Genomic DNA, 17,287 nt, shown 5'->3' with positions numbered 1-17,287 from the left:
GTGTAGTCATAGTTAATTCCAGACAGGTGTCTGTGGTCCCATATTTGCCGTGCCTAGTGCCTAGAACAATAAGTAGTTAGCAGTGTGGAACATCATAACCCCTTACCAGTAGGCTTCTAGATGTGTCCATCACGATGTTGAAAATTATTTGCATGAGTTACTGATTTTCTTTTTTACCTTATTTGTTAATTATTTTCATTTTATCTTAACCTGCTAATTTCACAAATTTATTGAGACTAATTCTTTAAAAATTATAAGGTTTTTAAAATTTTTTATGTGAATAGATTGCTTGAATGTGCATTTATGTGTGTGTGTTTATGTATGTGTGTGTATACTATGTGTGTGCCTAGTTTCTGCAAATTCCAAAAGGCGTCAGATCTTTTGAAATTGGAGTTACAGATAGTTGTGAGCCTCATGGGGGTGCTGGGAATGGAACCTAGGTCCTCTACAAGAGTAGTCAGTTCTGTAACCCATGGATAAGCTTTGTGCGTGTCAGTCAAGCACTCTAGCAAATGAGCGCAGGCCAGGAGCCATCCCCTTTTCACCTTGATCCCTAAACTGCTCTGGACCAAAATGTAAGTAAAATAGAGCATAAAGAATCCTTTTCAAGAGCACATGAAGCCCTGCCTTCCATATACTTAAGGTGGCTCATATCTGTATCTCCGTTCTTGGGAGGTAGAGGCAGAGGATCAGGAGCTCAAGGCTAACCTAGGCAATGTGAGGGCTTGTTTCAAAGCTAACTATGGTTCCTTAATGGATCTGGAATTGTTATCTTGAGCAGTGCTCCACTAAAGGAAGACAACCATAAGAGCAAGATGAGATTGTTCATTTGAATAATTAATGTGCTTTTGGTTCCATTGTTTAGATTCTTTTCCTGTTTGGTAAACATATAATGGTGAAAATCAGGAAAGGGGGAAATACTATAAATTCTTACTTTTAATAGCTAAGGTTATGTGTATCTCTGTGGTGTATCTCTGTGGTTACTGATACTATGTATCTTTGTGAGACTCCCTTTTGCTTTAGAGCTTAATAAGTATTTGGGGAATGAGAGTGCCTCCCTTCATGTCTCTGGATGGCATCAACTTTCCAAAGTACAATTGATTTACTCAGATATGTCATGGTTTGTAAGCTGGGTATATTATACACTAATGCATATCCGTTTGTAAAAATATGATTTTCTCTTCGAGGTATTTGTGTCACTGATATGATCTGAGTATTAGAAAGTAAACATTTTGAGTGTAAGCATGCTGTTTGTGATTTGAGCACATAGAACTGATATTTATCTGTGATCAGTACCATTTCTGATATATTGCTATTCTTCCTGTTGGTCATGTTTATTCATTTGAGTCATATCCAGTAATAAATAATACTTTAGGGTCTTAGTATACACATCTGCCAAAAGAAAATATTTAGTGTTTGTCACACACTCAACTTTGAGTTTTATGCTAGGTTAAGTTTCTGCTCCTTCCTGTAGCAGCTATGTCTTTGTATTTTATGACAGTTTCAACATTAAAACATTGATCTTGGGTATGGAGGCCCACACCGGTAATCTCAGTACTTGGGAGTTTGAGTCCAGCCTGGTCCCCTTAGTTAGCTTCACAATAATGACCCTGTCTTAAAAAATAAACAAAAAATAACTGTACCACATTGGTGCCCTGTTTTCTTCCTCTTGTGGCAAATTTTAATTCAGGTCAGCAGTATGCTCATATTTTAACTTTATATTGGAAATGAATTAAATAATGTACAGCTAATCCCTTAAAAGTAGTTTAAAGCACAACGAATAATATTTCAGTAAGTATGCTTTAGAGCCTTTTACAAATCCTTGTTCTACTAAACAGGTCTCTTTTGTAATTGGGTTCTTCAATTGGTTCATTTCTTCCTTTACTCCTGGTGTGTGTGCGTGTGTGCGTGTGTGCGTGTGTGTGTGTGCGTGTGTGTGTGTGTGTGTGTGTGTGTGTGTCTGAAAGTCTGCTAGGTGTGGTGGCTTATGCCTATAATCTCAGTACGTGGGAGGGTGAGGCAGGGAGATTGCCATGAGCTCAAGGTCAGCCTGGGCAGCATAGTGAGTTCCAGGCCAGCCTGAGCTTCTGAATGACAGCCTATCTCAACGAAACAAGTGAAAAAGAGAAAGTAAAAAGAAAGAAAGTGTAGTTGTAAGTATGTAATATGTAATAATTTATATCACGGATCATAGGCAAATGTGGTCATGCATATGTATGCATCGATGCCTCATTGTATTGTATGTTTTGAACTCTTTTGTTACAGAATAGCTTATTTGGAAAAATAACATTGTGCATAGTGTTTACTATTAAACATTATTATGATTATTATTATTGTTAAACTTTACTCTTATTTTCACTGTCTGCATATTTCAGAGAGACTAGGGACTTATGAAATTAGAGGCATTAGGACACATGTGTTTATAGATATGATCATATAATATTTTTGTGAATGAATTTATTTTAAAAGTTTTATATATTAATATATAGATAGATTTACTAAATAATCTAGCTTTATATATACTGCTGTTGTATGTATCATGTCTAACTTTTATTGCATAGTTATTTATACATTTCAGATTGCTAAGAAGCCTCGAACACCAACCTCTGGTCCAGTGATCACGAAGCTCATCTTTGCAAAACCAATTAATAGTAAAGCAGTCACCGGACAGACAACTCAAGTGTCACCACCAGTCATCACAGGTTATATTCCTTTATAGTCTTACCAAGCTATATGTATGCTTTTTTTCCTTAGATTTAGAAAAGGCTATTCTGCTGCCATAAAATATTTTCAGTGCAGCAATCATAGCTTATTTATTAGTATTTTTATACTCTTTTATTAAAAACAATTTTTTCATATAATATATTCTAATTATAGTTCCCCTCCCCCAACTCCTCCTGAATCCTCACTTCCTAACTCCCCCCAGATCATCCCCACTTTTTCCCAGATCATCCCCACTTTTTCCCAGATCATCCCCACTTTTTCCCAGATCATCCCCACTCCCCAGATCATCCCCACTTTTTCCCAGATCATCCCCACTTTTTCCCAGATCATCCCCACTCCTCCAGATCATGCCCACTCCTCCAGATCACTCCTCCCAGATCATCCCCACTCCTGCCCCTTCCAGTTTTCTTTCTTTTTCTCTTCAGAAAATGAATAGGCTAACAAAGAAGCAAATAAACCAGAATAAGAAACAATACAAAATAACAAAAAGCACAAGAAAACACACAGAGAGATACATACACACAAAAACCAAAAATCTACAAAAACACAAGATAGGAAATTATAACCCAATTCTGGCTGAATCACCTCCCACATACAATTCTTTATAAACAGAAAATCGTCATGTTATCAAATAATAGTTGCTTAAATAATAGCAGAATTTAAGCTGTATTCCATTTACCACTACTCTCTTTAATGTGTCTCAGTTCCTTTTTATTATATACTTTAAAATATGTCATCACCAGTAACTGTGTTATTTTGGATATTTAAACTTCAAGTGTTCTCTTAGGAATGTAGTTCAGTTAGTAGAAAGGTTGACTATATCTAAGACCTTGGTATCAATTCACAGTAATTCAAAACAACACCAAAAAGATCCTAAACAATACAGTTCTCCCTGGTTAGCATGATTATGCCTATGGATGCCATTGTTCAGTCTTTGGATCATTTATAGTATGTTGCAAGTTAATCATGGATTTGCTTTGTAATTGCAGACAGAATTCACAGAGATAGATATCTGTTGTGTCACTTTAATTATTGGTGCTAAGTTTAGTTTGCAGAGATAATTTCCGTCTTTTTTGGTGGGTAGAGAGAGAGGTAGGATCTTGCTCTATAGCTCTGACTGACCTGGCTAGCTCAGTAGCTCAGGCTGGTTTTTGAATTCACAGTTGTCTTCCTCCCTAGGGCTGGGATTATGAGTATCCATATAATGCCCATCTTAATTTCTTCTTTTGACTAGTTCTGTATAGTCTTTACATTTTTATATATGTCACATTTTAATTTTCCAAAGTAATTGTCCTGTATTACAAGTAGTAGGTTATATCATTCTTATATTGTAGCTAATTATGTTTCAAAATATACTAAGATTGTTTTTAAATGGGGGGGTCCATTGAAGATGGATTTACCTATGGATAGCTAGCTGGTTTCTCTAAAATACAAACTTAATCTTGTCACATCCATGTTTAAAAATATTCTTTGCTTTATTCATTTCTTGACCTTGGCGTATTCAAATACCAGTGATGTCGTAGATGTTAGGATATAATGTATAATAATAGCCTTTTCACTTTGCCTCTGGTTAGCCCAAACCTAAACTTGTAAGAGATAGCAACTAGATCATGCTCTCTCAGAACTAAGGGCTTAGCAGTATTTCTCTTGCCTGGAGTGGCTTTCTTGTGACTAACTTGCTCATCTCACCTCTTGGGCACTCCTATTGGAAGTTTCCTGGCGTTTAATCAGACACCTTCATGTAATTGTTTTCATATGTGTTCCCATCGAGTTTGATTATTTCTATTATATATTTACTTTTCTGTTGTAGTTTGTTTTCAAGGTTTCACTATGTAGCCCTCACTGACCTGGACCTCACTATGTTGACCAAGCTGGCCTCCAACTCACCTCCCAAGCTCTGGGATTAAAGGCGTGCACCACCACACCTGGCACATACTTACCTTTAATTAATTTTTTGTAAAAGCTAGCTTATAACTTGTCCCTAGTTATACTCTATTATGGTACCTGGTTTCCTTATTTGTCCCTCCAATGCAGTTAAGGTTTTTTTTTTTTTTTTTTTTTTTTTTTTGTTTGAGACAGGGTTTCTCTGTATTGTTTTGGAGGCTGTCCTGGAACTCAATCTGTAGACCAGGCTGGCCTCGAACTCAACAGAGATTCACCTGCCTCTGCCTCCCAAGTGCTGGGATTAAAGGTGTGCGCCACCAACACCCAGCCAAGATTTTTCTTGATAGTAATTTTTTTCTTTTAGTTTTTCGAGACAGGGTTTCTTTGTGTAGCCTTGGCAGTCCTGGAACTTGCTCTGTAGACCAGGATGGCCTCAAATTCACAGAGATCTGCCTGCCTCTGCCTCCCAAGTGCTGGGACTAAGGGCGAACGCCACCACTACCTGGAGATAGTGATTATTTTGCTTCTTTACCATTTAGTTCTTTAAGAATTACTTTATTTAAAAACATTTCCCACTAAGGGCCCAGTGAGATGACTTAGCAGGTAAAGGCACTTGCTGCAAACCTAGCAGCCTAAGATCACCATGCTAAAGGAGAGAATCAATTCTAAAAGTTGTTCTCTGACCTCCAGATGTGCACCATGGCACATACTTGCAGGTTTGTGTGCATATACACAATAAGTAAATATTTAAAAATTTCCCACACAAGTGACTAGCTCAGTGGCATTCAATATAGTCACATTATTGCACAATGTGCTGTCGCCCCCCTTTTTTTTATATCCAGAACTTTTCAACTTGAGAAACTTTAAACTCATTAAACTGTTATTCCTCATTCCTCCTTGCTCCATCCCAGTCATGCACTGTCCTGCTTCATGAAATTCTGAGTATCCTATATGCCTATCCAGGTAAAATCGTATAACATTGAACTTTTGTCACTGGCTCTTTCCCTTACTGTAAAGCCTTCAAGTTCATCTGTGTTCTAGCATGTTTAAATTTGTTTCCTTTAAAAAGGTAGAATAATTTTATTGTGTGTATGTACAAGATTGATGGTAGTTCTTTTATTTTGGCTGTTAAACTGTTTAGGTCAGTGGGTGTTATTGAATGAGTATGTGTATCTTAAAGACAGTATAATAGTATAATGTAAAAGTTATGGAAGATTGGGCCGGGCGGTGGTGGCGCATGCCTTTAATCCCAGCACTCGGGAGGCAGAGGCAGGCGGATCTCTGTGAGTTCGAGGCCAGGCTGGACCAACAGCCTCCAAAACAATACAGAGAAACCCTGTCTCGTAAAAACCAAAAAAAAAAAAAAAAGTTATGGAAGATTGGGCTTTAATTCATGGCTCTTGAATTGATTTTCTCCATGATCATGGATAAGTCTATTATTTGTTCATCTTGTGGGAGAGGGTGTTCACACATAGTCTTATTTAATTCAGGTGGGGCTCAAAGCTTATTGTGTAGTTGAGGCCAACCTTGAACACCTGATTCTTATACCTCCTGTCTTCCAAGTGCTAGGATTACAGGTATATGATACCACACCCAGTTTTGTTTGTCTTCTTTAAAATATGACTACCATCATCTCACGTGACTATTGGGATGGTTAATGAGATTAGAGGTTTGTATTACGAGAGCTTCTAAGATGCAGGGTTACTTCATGGTCCTAAATTTTATTGTTGTGTGAAAATATTCACTAATGAATTGATCTCTTAGAATTTGGCCTTGGCTAGGCATGGTGTCATATGTGGAACTGACACATAACTGGCCAATAAAGCCGTGATATTCTCGTGGGGTGTGGGGGAAGTCCCACCCTCTTAGGAGGATTACTGTGGGTTTGAGACCAGTGGGTGCCAGAACAACCTGGGTTACAGACGTACCTGTCTCAAAAAACCAAACAAACCAAAACATACAAAAAAGTCTTAGGATTTAATTTCAAGGCAAAATTACATTACTTGAATATTTCCTTAATTTGCAGTTTAAGATGGATACGATTAAGGGTTAGGTTAGAAAATCATAAATGCCCTGAATATGGTGGCTCATGTCTCTAAGCCCAACATTTGGAGGCTGACACCACCGGATGGTTGCTGTGGATTCCAGGCCAGCCAGAACTCAGCAGCATGTTCCTGTCTCAAAGGGAAAGAAAATGGCAGCAGTAAGCAGTGTCTCCTGCAACAAAGTCTCCCCACCTGGGATGAATCCTTGAGACCCACGTGGTGAAGGAGAGAGCTGACACACCCAGGGTGTCCTCTAAATGAATTAATATTCTTTAAAAGAAGAAGAAAATCATAAATTCTAACTGGAGGAAAATCTAGTAAATTCCTCAAAATGAATAACTTGAATTTTAAAGTATATCATGAAATATTCAAATATTTGGGCAAAGTTATGTGTCAAGCTGAATTTGCTCTTGTGCTATATCATACAGGGTTTCAGAGGGGACCTCTCCCCAACCACAGCATTAGCAGCTCATTTGTTTTGTTTATCCTAAGAGGGTGGGACTTCCTCCCCACCCCACGAGAATATCAAGGCTTTATTAGCCAGTTATGTGTCAATTCCAAACTGATACCCAGGCATCAGGATTTAAACAGCCTGTGAGCACCTGGGGAGTATCTAGGCAAATCTGCATTTTTGTACCTGCTGCAGAAGGATGAGGGCTTAAGATCATCCTTGGCTATACTGTGTGATATTCTAGGCCAGCCTGGGCTACCCAAGAGCCTGTCTTGAACTCAAACCCCAAACTGGAAAGTCGAAGTTCCCTTTGTAGCTCAGGGTCTTTTTACGAGTTATTCCCTATCTAATGTCCGTTCAGGAATTGCACAGGATGAAGGATGGGTTTCCTTCCTACTCCATCCTGCCCCACATAAGGGAAGGCGGTACACCAGACCCTTGCTGTAGCACATGTACTGACCTCAGCTTGGATTGCCTGTGAAACCAAGCTCCTGGAAGGCTGGCTGGGAGGGAAGTGTGCTTCCAGGGCACTCAGAGAGGGATGGAACACAGATCTTCCCACTCATAAAAGCAAAATTATACACTTAAATTGTGCGTGTAGGTGTGTTCACCCATGTGTGCATGCAAGCTGAGTGCAAGCCCTTGTGTACCTTAAACTTGAGGCAGTCCCTTCTCCTTGAGGCAGTTCCACCATGTGCTCTCCCAGGCTTGGTGGCAGGGACCTTACTTACTGAGCCATCTCACCAGCCATAATAAAAACTTAAGAGAAAAAGTGAAGGAATTGCAGATGGAAACTTAGTTGGGGTATCCAAAATCCAGATAGGGCTCTCAGGGACTTACTCACAAAATGGAGTCGCTTTCCACCGAAGCAAAAGAGGATTCACCCGTTAAACACGTGAGGTCATCACACTCATAGCTTCCATTAATATTGTAAGTAGTAGCCAATTAATATAGCGTTTGTAGTTGGGGTGTAACTTGGTGATAGAACACTTGCCTGAAGTGTTAGACTCTAGGTTTGCTCTATAGTAACCCCCGCCTCTATCCCAGTGGTGAAATCTGTGAGCAGAGGCACTGAGTGGCTATTTGTTCTTATCGTACCCTGAGACAAGGTTACAGCTGCTGAGGCAGTCTGGCCATGTGGCTGGCTTACCCAATCCCTGAGTTCAGGGAGCTTCAGCACCTCAACTGGCAGGCCTGCCCCAGCTGCCTCCTGGGTAACTCACTGTACCCAGCTGCTGTCAGGAACTCTGCTGTCACTTCTAGTCCCTTTCGTCATTGTCCCCGAGTGCCAGGGGACGACCTCCAGTTGGTGTGAAGAGGCCCAACTTTACTCTCAGCAGCCTAATTTCTCAGGGGAACCCTGACCTCCAGCAGGCCCAGCAGAATACTGGGATAGATGTCTGAAGGGCCAGGGATCTGTAGGGAAAAAAGTAAACTTTTGCTTTAATTTTCTTCTTTTCTACAGTTTGCTTTAAATCTTAAATTATTATTGTGTCAGTAGTGTAGGTGTGTGGAAATCAAGGACAACTTTCAGTATATAGTTTTCTGGTTCTTTCTTTCCAAAATAAAATGAAGATTGAATTCAGGTCTTCAGGTTTGTGTGGGAAGGACCTTTACCCACTGAGCCATCTTGCCAGCCCCTTGCAGCATAATTTTGCGCTTTTTAAAATGAGTCCACTGTAAGTATTTTTTCTTTCCACTAGTATTGTTTATCTTTAAGAATTGGGATTGTCTGTAAGAGTGTTTCTTGAGGGGCTGGACGAGTGGCTCAGGGCATGTTGCTCCAGTCTGGCTCCCAGCATCACATATAATGCTCACACTTGCTACCACTCTAGCTCTTCTGGCCTCTAGGGGCATTCACTCACATGCACACACATGCTTAGACACACACAAGGCTGGAGATGTGGCCTAGTGGCAGGCTGCTAATCTGCCTACACTCATATACATGTATATAGTTTTTTGTTTTTTAGAGAAATTAGCTTGGTGAAATTTGATTACATTCTTCAGTCAGCTTAAGCAATCATTAGATCTTGACCAATCTTATTTCATAAGCCCACTATTCCTTCTATCCATGTATTGTTTTAAAAGCAATTTCAGATGGCAAATTTTTTACCTGTAAATATTTCAGCCTTAATCTATAACATAAATATGTGTGTTTATAAAGTCAACCATAACCTTAATGATAGTTTCTAAATATCATAAATACCATTGCCAACTTCAATTTAATTGAAATCACCTTAATGTTAATATTTTCAAATACTTAGTGTTTTATTATTGACTATGCTGATTTCATTTTTTTTAAGTTTTAAAAAGATTTTTACCACATTCTTTATATGAATATCAAAACTCATGCCGAGCAGTGGGTTCTATGTTGCAAAGGAGGATTTGTTTTTGTACCTAACTTTAAGGCTTTGGTTACAAGTTAAACAAAAACTCACACAAGTTAGGTGGTGGCAGCGGTGCATGCCTTTAATCCCAGCAATCAGGAGGCAAAGAATGGCAGATCTGAGTTTGAGGCCAGCCTGTTGTCTACAGCGTGAGTTTCAGGACAGCCAGGGCTAAATAGAGAAACCCAAAAACCACAAATGCAAATAATACATACAATTGTTTAAAAACATAATAAAAATAAAGTCCTTTAAAAATGAATGTTTCCTGAAAGATAATGCCCCTTAATATGAAATATAAATACTTAAAGCAATGAGCATTTTTATGAAACTATTACGTACAATAACTTCATAATGATGGTTATTGGAACTTTACTCTTATGCCTCAGGTGATTGCTTTGCAAAGCGCATACACATAAAAACCATTTAAAATTACTTTAATTTTTAAAAATTTAAAATCACATCGATAGGTTGGTGGATGGATGGATGAATGGATGTGGTGGATGTGTGGAGGTCAGAGGACAGCTTGTGGGGATTGGTTCTCTTCTGCCCATGTGAGAGGTCAGAGGACAGCTTGTGGGGATTGGTTCTCTTCTGCCCATGTGGGTCCCAGGAGTCAAACTCAGTGTTTTTTCCCACTGAGCTATTTCACAGGTCCTAAAATTTTTAAGTTAATTAAGATAAAAGTTGACTCCCCTTTAAAAAGCTCTTTCTACTTTTGCGTTGTTACCAAAGGAGGCAGGAGACTGCTCAGTGCTGGTAGTTACTTTTGTGTAAAGGAACCGTTCTTGTTATCAGCTCCTTTCCTCTGCACCTTCTCTCTGCCCTGGCTAGCTGAGGTTTGACCCTGGAAACATCGTTACCATCTCCACTACTTCCTAAATACTTAGACCTTCCTTCCCTCTTCGGCAGTGGGTTTGAGCATCCCGCCCTCAATGACTGCAGCTCATTTGCGTTGAGATTGTGCTCTTCTAGGAAACTTGTCAGAAGTTCTTTCATAGAGCTGGACTTGATGCTTCTTTTCTTTCTTTCTTCTGTACATTTCATGTGGCCAGTTGATTTTGATTCTTCAACTTGGCAGCCTTGTCAATCAGGATAATCTTGGTTTCCCCCCAAAATAATCTCCAAATTGTTGCAAAGAAGAGTTTTTTGTTTATTATTCATACTTCAGGATTATGTGAATGTTCATTCGCAGTCCAGAATAGTCTTCTCATGGTTGCTACCACTGCAGACATAGTAGAGGAAAGGGCTCTAGAAGGGCTTTTGTCAGGCCATCCTAGCCCAGAAATGACATTCCGAGTTTATTCATAGCTCTGTTGCCAGTGGTAGTCACACGACCCTAATTAACATCAATACTGGAAAGGGCATCAGATCAGAGGTACAAGTACAGTGCTACCATGTGCCCCAAACAGGGATAATCAGAATTCTTGGTGAACAGCAATAATGACTGTTCTATGTACTCCTCCAAGAATTTACATCTAGGGCTGGAGCTGACCATGAAGGTAGGTGAAGGAAAGAGGACCAGACCTTTGGAATTAAAGGTCTAGAATGGCTTTGTATTCTTTTCTCACCCAGGATAAAGCTTCCTGATTATTTCACCTATTGAAATATGGTTTCCAGATGCTCTGCATTTCCCCAGGGTTGTTTCAGAGGAGTTATTTATTGTCCAAGGCAGAGTGAAGTGTGGGCTTTGGCCAGGGAGCTAGATGAACTCTTTCCTTCCCTTTGGGTGCTTTACAATCAGTGTTCAAATTTTTCCATTCAGTTACAGCTTGTATTTTTACTCATGCGTGTGTGTATTGTCATATTTGTGTTGGTGCCTTCAGAGGCCACAAGAGACCATTGGGTCCTCTAGAGCTGAAGTTACAGGTTGTTGTGAGCCACCTAATGTGGCTATTGTGCTCTGACTCCAGTTCCCTGGAAGAGTAGCAAGTGCTCTTAACTACTGAGCCATCTCTCTTGCACCAGTAGCTGTTTTTATAAGCTTTGGTTTTGTTTTTTGAGTCAAAGCCTGATGTATTCCTCACTAGTTGATCGCTATGTAGCTGAGAATGACCTTGGATTCTCAGGTCCCTACCTTCCCAGTGGTGTCATCTTACCAGGTTCTCAGGAGAGATCCATGGCTCCCTGCATGCTGGGCAAGAACTCTGCCAACCAAGCTGTGTCCCTTCTGCCCTGCATGGTTTAACTTCAAATAGGAAGACAGCGGCAGGACAGGCAGAGTACAAATAGGAAGACAGCCACTGGACAGGCAGAGTACAAATAGGAAGACAGCGGCAGGACAGGCAGAGTACAAATAGGAAGACAGCCGCAGGACAGGCAGAGTACAAATAGGAAGACGGCCTCAGGACAGGCAGAGTACAAATAGGAAGACAGCGGCAGGACAGGCAGAGTACAAATAGGAAGACAGCGGCAGGACAGGCAGAGTACAAATAGGAAGACAGCCTCAGGACAGGCAGAGTACAAATAGGTAGACGGCCTCAGGACAGGTAAAGAACAGGGACTGAAGCCGACTGGGGCAAAAGTCCTGGGGTGTCCCAAGCTTGCTCTCTGATGGATATGGCTTAACTATGTTTGGGAGCACATTCTTAGGTAATTCTTAGGTTCACTATAGTGCATTAGACTCTCACTAATGTCTCTAAAGTCCTTGTATATGTAGGCCATCATCATGTAAGCTTTTTAAAGTGTTACTAAAAACAGTCACCCGCCTCTCATTTGCAGGTAGGGTTCTTTCACAGTCTACTCCTGGAACTCCATCAAAGACCATAACAATATCGGAAAGTGGTGTTATTGGATCGACTTTAAATTCTACAACACAGACACCTAATAAAATAGCCATCTCACCTTTGAAGTCACCAAATAAGGTAAAAAAAGAAAATCAGCCACAAATGCCAAATATTGTGGTTGTTGCCTTTATTGTCTTACAAGTAATTTCAAATACTTTGGTTTTCGTAATTTCCAAACAGATAATAGGCACTCAGTGAATACTGTTTAATTTAGTAATCAAACTGTTTTCTTCCTTCCTTCCTTCCTTCCTTCCTTCCTTCCTTCCTTCCTTCCTTCCTTCCTTCCTTCCTTCCTTTCTTCCTTCCTTCCTTCCTTCCTTCTCTCCCTCCCTCTCCTCCTCCTCCTCTTTTTTTTTTTTTTTTGGTTTGTTTGTTTAAGATGGGTCTATTCTGCAGCCTGGGTGGCTGGCCTAGGACTCAAAATCCACCTGCTTCTGCCTCCCAGGTGGGATTATAGGTGTGCTGATCAAGGATTCATTCTCTTCTCCCCTTTCCCCTCTCTTTTCTCTCTCTCCTCTCTGTTTGCTATACCCTCAACCACAAGCAAGAAGTCTTTGCTAGCAAAGATTTTACCTTAAACACTTGGTAACAGAGTAACCGCTGGTGATTTTTATGGCCCATATAGATATAAGTCATATACAAGTATATGATGTGGAGCTATTATTTCTCTTGGGTAATAATAAACACATGTAGTGAGTTTGTAGTTATAAGATGCTAAAGTAACCACTGCTTTATGGAGAGTGAGTTTTCACTGGGTAACATTCAGTCCTAGAAAAGGACATTGCTGTTGCTAAGCATATTATCAAACGTTTGAAGTGTAACTTCATTGTCAAAGTGTTTGAGAGCTTTTCATGGTTTGTTTCATCCTGAGGAGGCAAGTGTCTAGTTTACTTTCCTAAGACATACTGGTGTCATTGTACCAATGTGAAGAGACAGACAAGGCAGGTATATTTTAAAAGTCACTTGGGTGGTAAACATTTTTTTTTCCTGTGAGATGCCACCCTACAATTCTGGAAATACATTTTCTTTTGTCCCTGGCTTCCTCCTTGATTTGCAGCTACTCATAAATTAAGTAATATTGAATGTTTGCTCTATACAATATGTAACTATGATCTCTCCTATAGCTAATTATAATAGACACTCACATATAAATTAATATAGTACTATAGATAAAGTTTTCTGTAATAGAATGGAGTCAGCTTATGGTTTTATGCATAATGATAAGCACTGGGCTAAAACATAAATAAGGGTTTTAATTTCAAGGAGTTTAGTAAGAACATTAGATGAAAACATTAAAGGTTGTCTACCAAGCCTTGTGGCGGTGGCACATGCCTTTAATCCCAGCACTTGGGAAGCAGAGACAGGCGAATCTTTACCTACAGAGTGAGTTCCAGGACAGGCTCCAAAGCTACACAGGGAAACCCTGTCTCTAAAAACAAAACAAAACAAAAAAGTTGTCTACATAATTTTAATGATTGCATGTAGACTGATGTGCATGCGTGTGTGTGTGTGTGTGTGCGTGTGCGTGTGTGTGTGTGTGTGTTCGTTCTTGACTGAGATTTATACAGAGAAGGCTATTCTTGTTTTGTCTTTAGAGTTTTTCTATGTAGCCCAGCCTGGCCTTGAACTCAAGGCAATCCTTCTGCCTCAGCCTTCTGAGTGCTGGGATTACTGGCATGTTCCATACACCTGTCTTTGAAGATTATTCTTCAAGATTCTTAAACTGAAAGGTGAGTGGGACTGAGCTGTGACTGAGAAGAGGTGTTCCTGAGTTTACAGATGTGTGGTGTGGTCCAGGAGCTACATTGTATTGGTAGTAAGATCCTGAGGTCCTGTGCTTGAGTGGAAGAATTGCTGGCTTCAGGGACTTCCTGTGGTTCGCAGTGCATATATATCAGTGGTTCTCACCCTTGTCTGCACATTAGAATCACATGGGGAATTTTAATTGCCAATACCTAATTCTCATCCCAGACTGACTGAGTCAATCTTTCTGGAGTTTGAAGTCAAGATTTTGAAACTGTCTCTGAGATAAAACGTAGACTGAGAACCACTATTGTGACTAATAAGAGGTTTACGTGTTTATAAAGGAAACCTGCTGAGCTCTAAGAGGCAGTTTGGGAGAAGATGATGTGGACCCTGAGAGAAATTAGCTGCAGTCAGTTTTGCTGTACTTCAGAAGCACCTGGACCTCTTTAAAACAAAACAAAACTCGTGTCTGACTTCCTGCCGCACCCATTTGAATTGCAATCTGTAGACAGATTAGATATTAGGTTTAATATTTTTAGTCCACATTGTGGTTGAAAATAGAGAATCACGAAATTGGATCATGAAAAGTAGCTAAATAAGTAGCTAACTGGCATCCAGCAAAATAGTCCATATCTGCTGCTGCTACCAACCCAGGCCAGTGTCACTTGTCAGAATGAGATGGGTTTGGGGGCACTTTTATTCTTTCCTCTCCCTCCCTCCCTCCCTCTACCCCTTTGCTCCTTCCCCACCCCCCCAAGACAAGTTTTCACCATGTAGCCAAGATCCTGCTGCTTCAGTCTCCCAAGTGTTTAGATTACAAGTATGTGCCTAAATACCTAGCTTTTTGGCTTTTATTATTATATTTTATTATTTTATTTGTTTTAATTTTATATTATGAGTTTTTTGCCCGCATGTATATCTGTGCTCCGTGGGTGTGCCTAGCACCCTCAGAATCCAGAAAAAGGTGTTGGATCCTCTGGAACTGCAGTTTCAGGCAGCTGTGAGCTGCCATGTGGGCTCTGGGAACCAAATCTGGACCGTCTGGAAGAGCATTCGATGCTCTTAGCCAGTGCGCCATCTCCCCAGCATCCTCACCCCCTTTTCTAGGTAAACGAGATAATTGGTAGGGTGCTGCCTTTTAGAAAGTCTTGTGTGGATGTCACATCCGTTTTAGACTGTGTGGGGTTGATCAATATGTAGCTCACACTGTGGGCAAGTAACTAACAGTATATTGACTGATAGAAAACACTCCATGTGGCTCTTTTATATTAGACACTGTGGAAGACATTGCTGATTTGACTGAAAGGGGTATTTAGTTCTTGGTTATGTTTGTTGTTGATGTCCTCACTAGTTACCTTGAGCAGATGCCAATTGGGAAGTTTAACAGAGGCATTAACTAAAGCTATAGATCTCTTCTGGAACATTAGGCTGTGTAGAGTGGGGAAAGCAGGACCATTAAAAGAACAAGACTCTGTGGAAGAGAGTGAGTAAGAGTTAGCACGAAAACCAGTGTGGTGGGAATAAGTTTCAGTAATAATCCTGGGGAAGTCAATTAAGAAAAAAACTAAAGCGGATTTTAGCTAGTTGATAGCATACATAGTTATAGTCTTAACACTCAGAAGGTACCCAAGTTCAAAGATACCCTGTTCTTTACATTGACTGCCATGGTGGGACTCTCACCAGTAGCCAACTGAAGAGTAAGAATTTCCCCTCGTCCTGTTGTTCCACTGATGTAGTTAGGAGGAAACTCAGGATATGTTTGTCCTTGTCCCGTTGTCCCACTGATGAACTCAGGAGGAAACTCGGGGTGTGTTGCTCTCTTCCCAGCTGCACCACAGCCTGGACACCATTATCTGTGTTGAGTCTACTGAGACGTCTGTTTATCCCCATTTATAGTGGACATGACCTTTCCTCACCCACATCTAATATCCATAAAGCTCACAGTTAGTTTTGTATGTTCCCTTTCCATCCACCTCTCTTTTGAAATTCTTCCACCGTGTCCCGTCCAGAAGTATCCTCTAGAATCTTAACTGTCTCACTGGATGTGTCCTTGCTCATGGATACTGATGTTGCCGGAAGATATCTATTGTGCTCTCACTCCTTGAGCCTGTCTATCACCAAGTCTGGCATAGGGACAACCTTGTTAACATAGCACATAGTTTCAATGCTCTTCTCCGTCTCTGACTTTCTCATTGTAGAGCATGAAGATGCCAGTGTTTTCTCAGCTTCTATGAAAACTTCAGTTTCTCTGCAGGACAGATTTCTGTTGTCTAAGTAATCGTGAAATTTCATAGGTATTTATTAGATATGCAAACAGTGAATTTATGAAATGTTCTGTTTTGTTTATTTCTCCTTGCTTTAAGTCACTGGATCTCAACCTGTGGGTCTCGACCCCCCCACATACACAGGGGTCTCACATCTTGCATATCAGATATTACATTGTCCAGTTATGAAATAGCAGTGAAATACTTTTATGATTGGGGTCACCCCAATATGAGGAACTGTACTAAAGGGTTGAAGCATTAGAAAGGTTGAGGAACCACTGCTTTTTTAGTTTTGCTATTTTCCCCCCCATGTTTCAAGACAGGATTTCTCTGTGTAACAACCCCATCCTGGAACTCACTCTGTAGACCAGGCTGACTTTGAAACTCACAGAGATCCACCTGCCTCTGCCTCCCAAGTGCTGGGATTAAAGGCCTGCACACCACTTCCTGGAATGTAACGCATATTTATATACAATGTAAAATAATTGTTTTGGTGCTGGAAATTGAACAAAAGGAATCACATACTCTGAGCCTGTGCTTTATCACTGAACTATGTGCTGTAGCTTCATTTCACCAGTACTTTATTTATAGTTTTTACTGTGGAACAATCTCACTTTCCTGGTTAAATATGTGCATCAATATTGGGGAGTTTTTGTGTGTTTGTTTTGATGACCATTTAAATGCAGTGCTTTCCTGATTTCAGACAGACAGTTTGCTGCTCTTGGCCTTTAGCAGTACTGCTGGGTTTATCTGTTGATGGTGTATCTTGAAACTGTTGCATTTTGTTAGTATTAGTTAGGCTTTCAGATTTTCTGGTAGAACCACTGGGGTTTTCTATGTGTAAAAGCATGTCATCTGACAGTGACAGTTTGACTTCCTCTTTTCTGGTATGAAGTGTGCCTTTCTCTAACGTGATTATAGCACTTCTAGCTATATTGAGTAATAATAGTGGAAGTGAGCTCTCTCTCTCTCTCTCTGTCTCTCTCTCTCTGTCTCTCTCTGT

General features: G+C 40.3%; 1 protein-coding gene and 1 non-coding gene across 7 annotated transcripts in view; one reads left to right on the top strand and one right to left on the bottom strand.

The window, feature by feature from the left end:
• Lin54 (lin-54 DREAM MuvB core complex component) overlaps positions 1-17,287 on the top strand; it is a 63,568-nt gene that overhangs the window by 22,645 nt on the left and 23,636 nt on the right. For all 6 annotated transcript variants that reach the window (XM_040747505.1, XM_040747503.1, XM_040747504.1 and 3 more), the window contains exons 3-4: positions 2,579-2,702; positions 12,210-12,352. In XM_040747505.1, coding sequence (XP_040603439.1) covers positions 2,579-2,702; positions 12,210-12,352 — 267 coding nt within the window. The remainder of the gene's footprint in view (positions 1-2,578; positions 2,703-12,209; positions 12,353-17,287) is intronic.
• LOC121141031 lies at positions 9,426-9,551 on the bottom strand. Its single transcript, XR_005877981.1, has one exon. It is a non-coding gene; the product is annotated as a small nucleolar RNA SNORA40 (small nucleolar RNA).

This window comes from Mesocricetus auratus, unplaced genomic scaffold, assembly GCF_017639785.1.
Source record: "Mesocricetus auratus isolate SY011 unplaced genomic scaffold, BCM_Maur_2.0 Super-Scaffold_100006, whole genome shotgun sequence".
NCBI lineage: Eukaryota > Metazoa > Chordata > Mammalia > Rodentia > Cricetidae > Mesocricetus > Mesocricetus auratus.
This window is presented reverse-complemented; position numbering and strand designations above follow the sequence as displayed.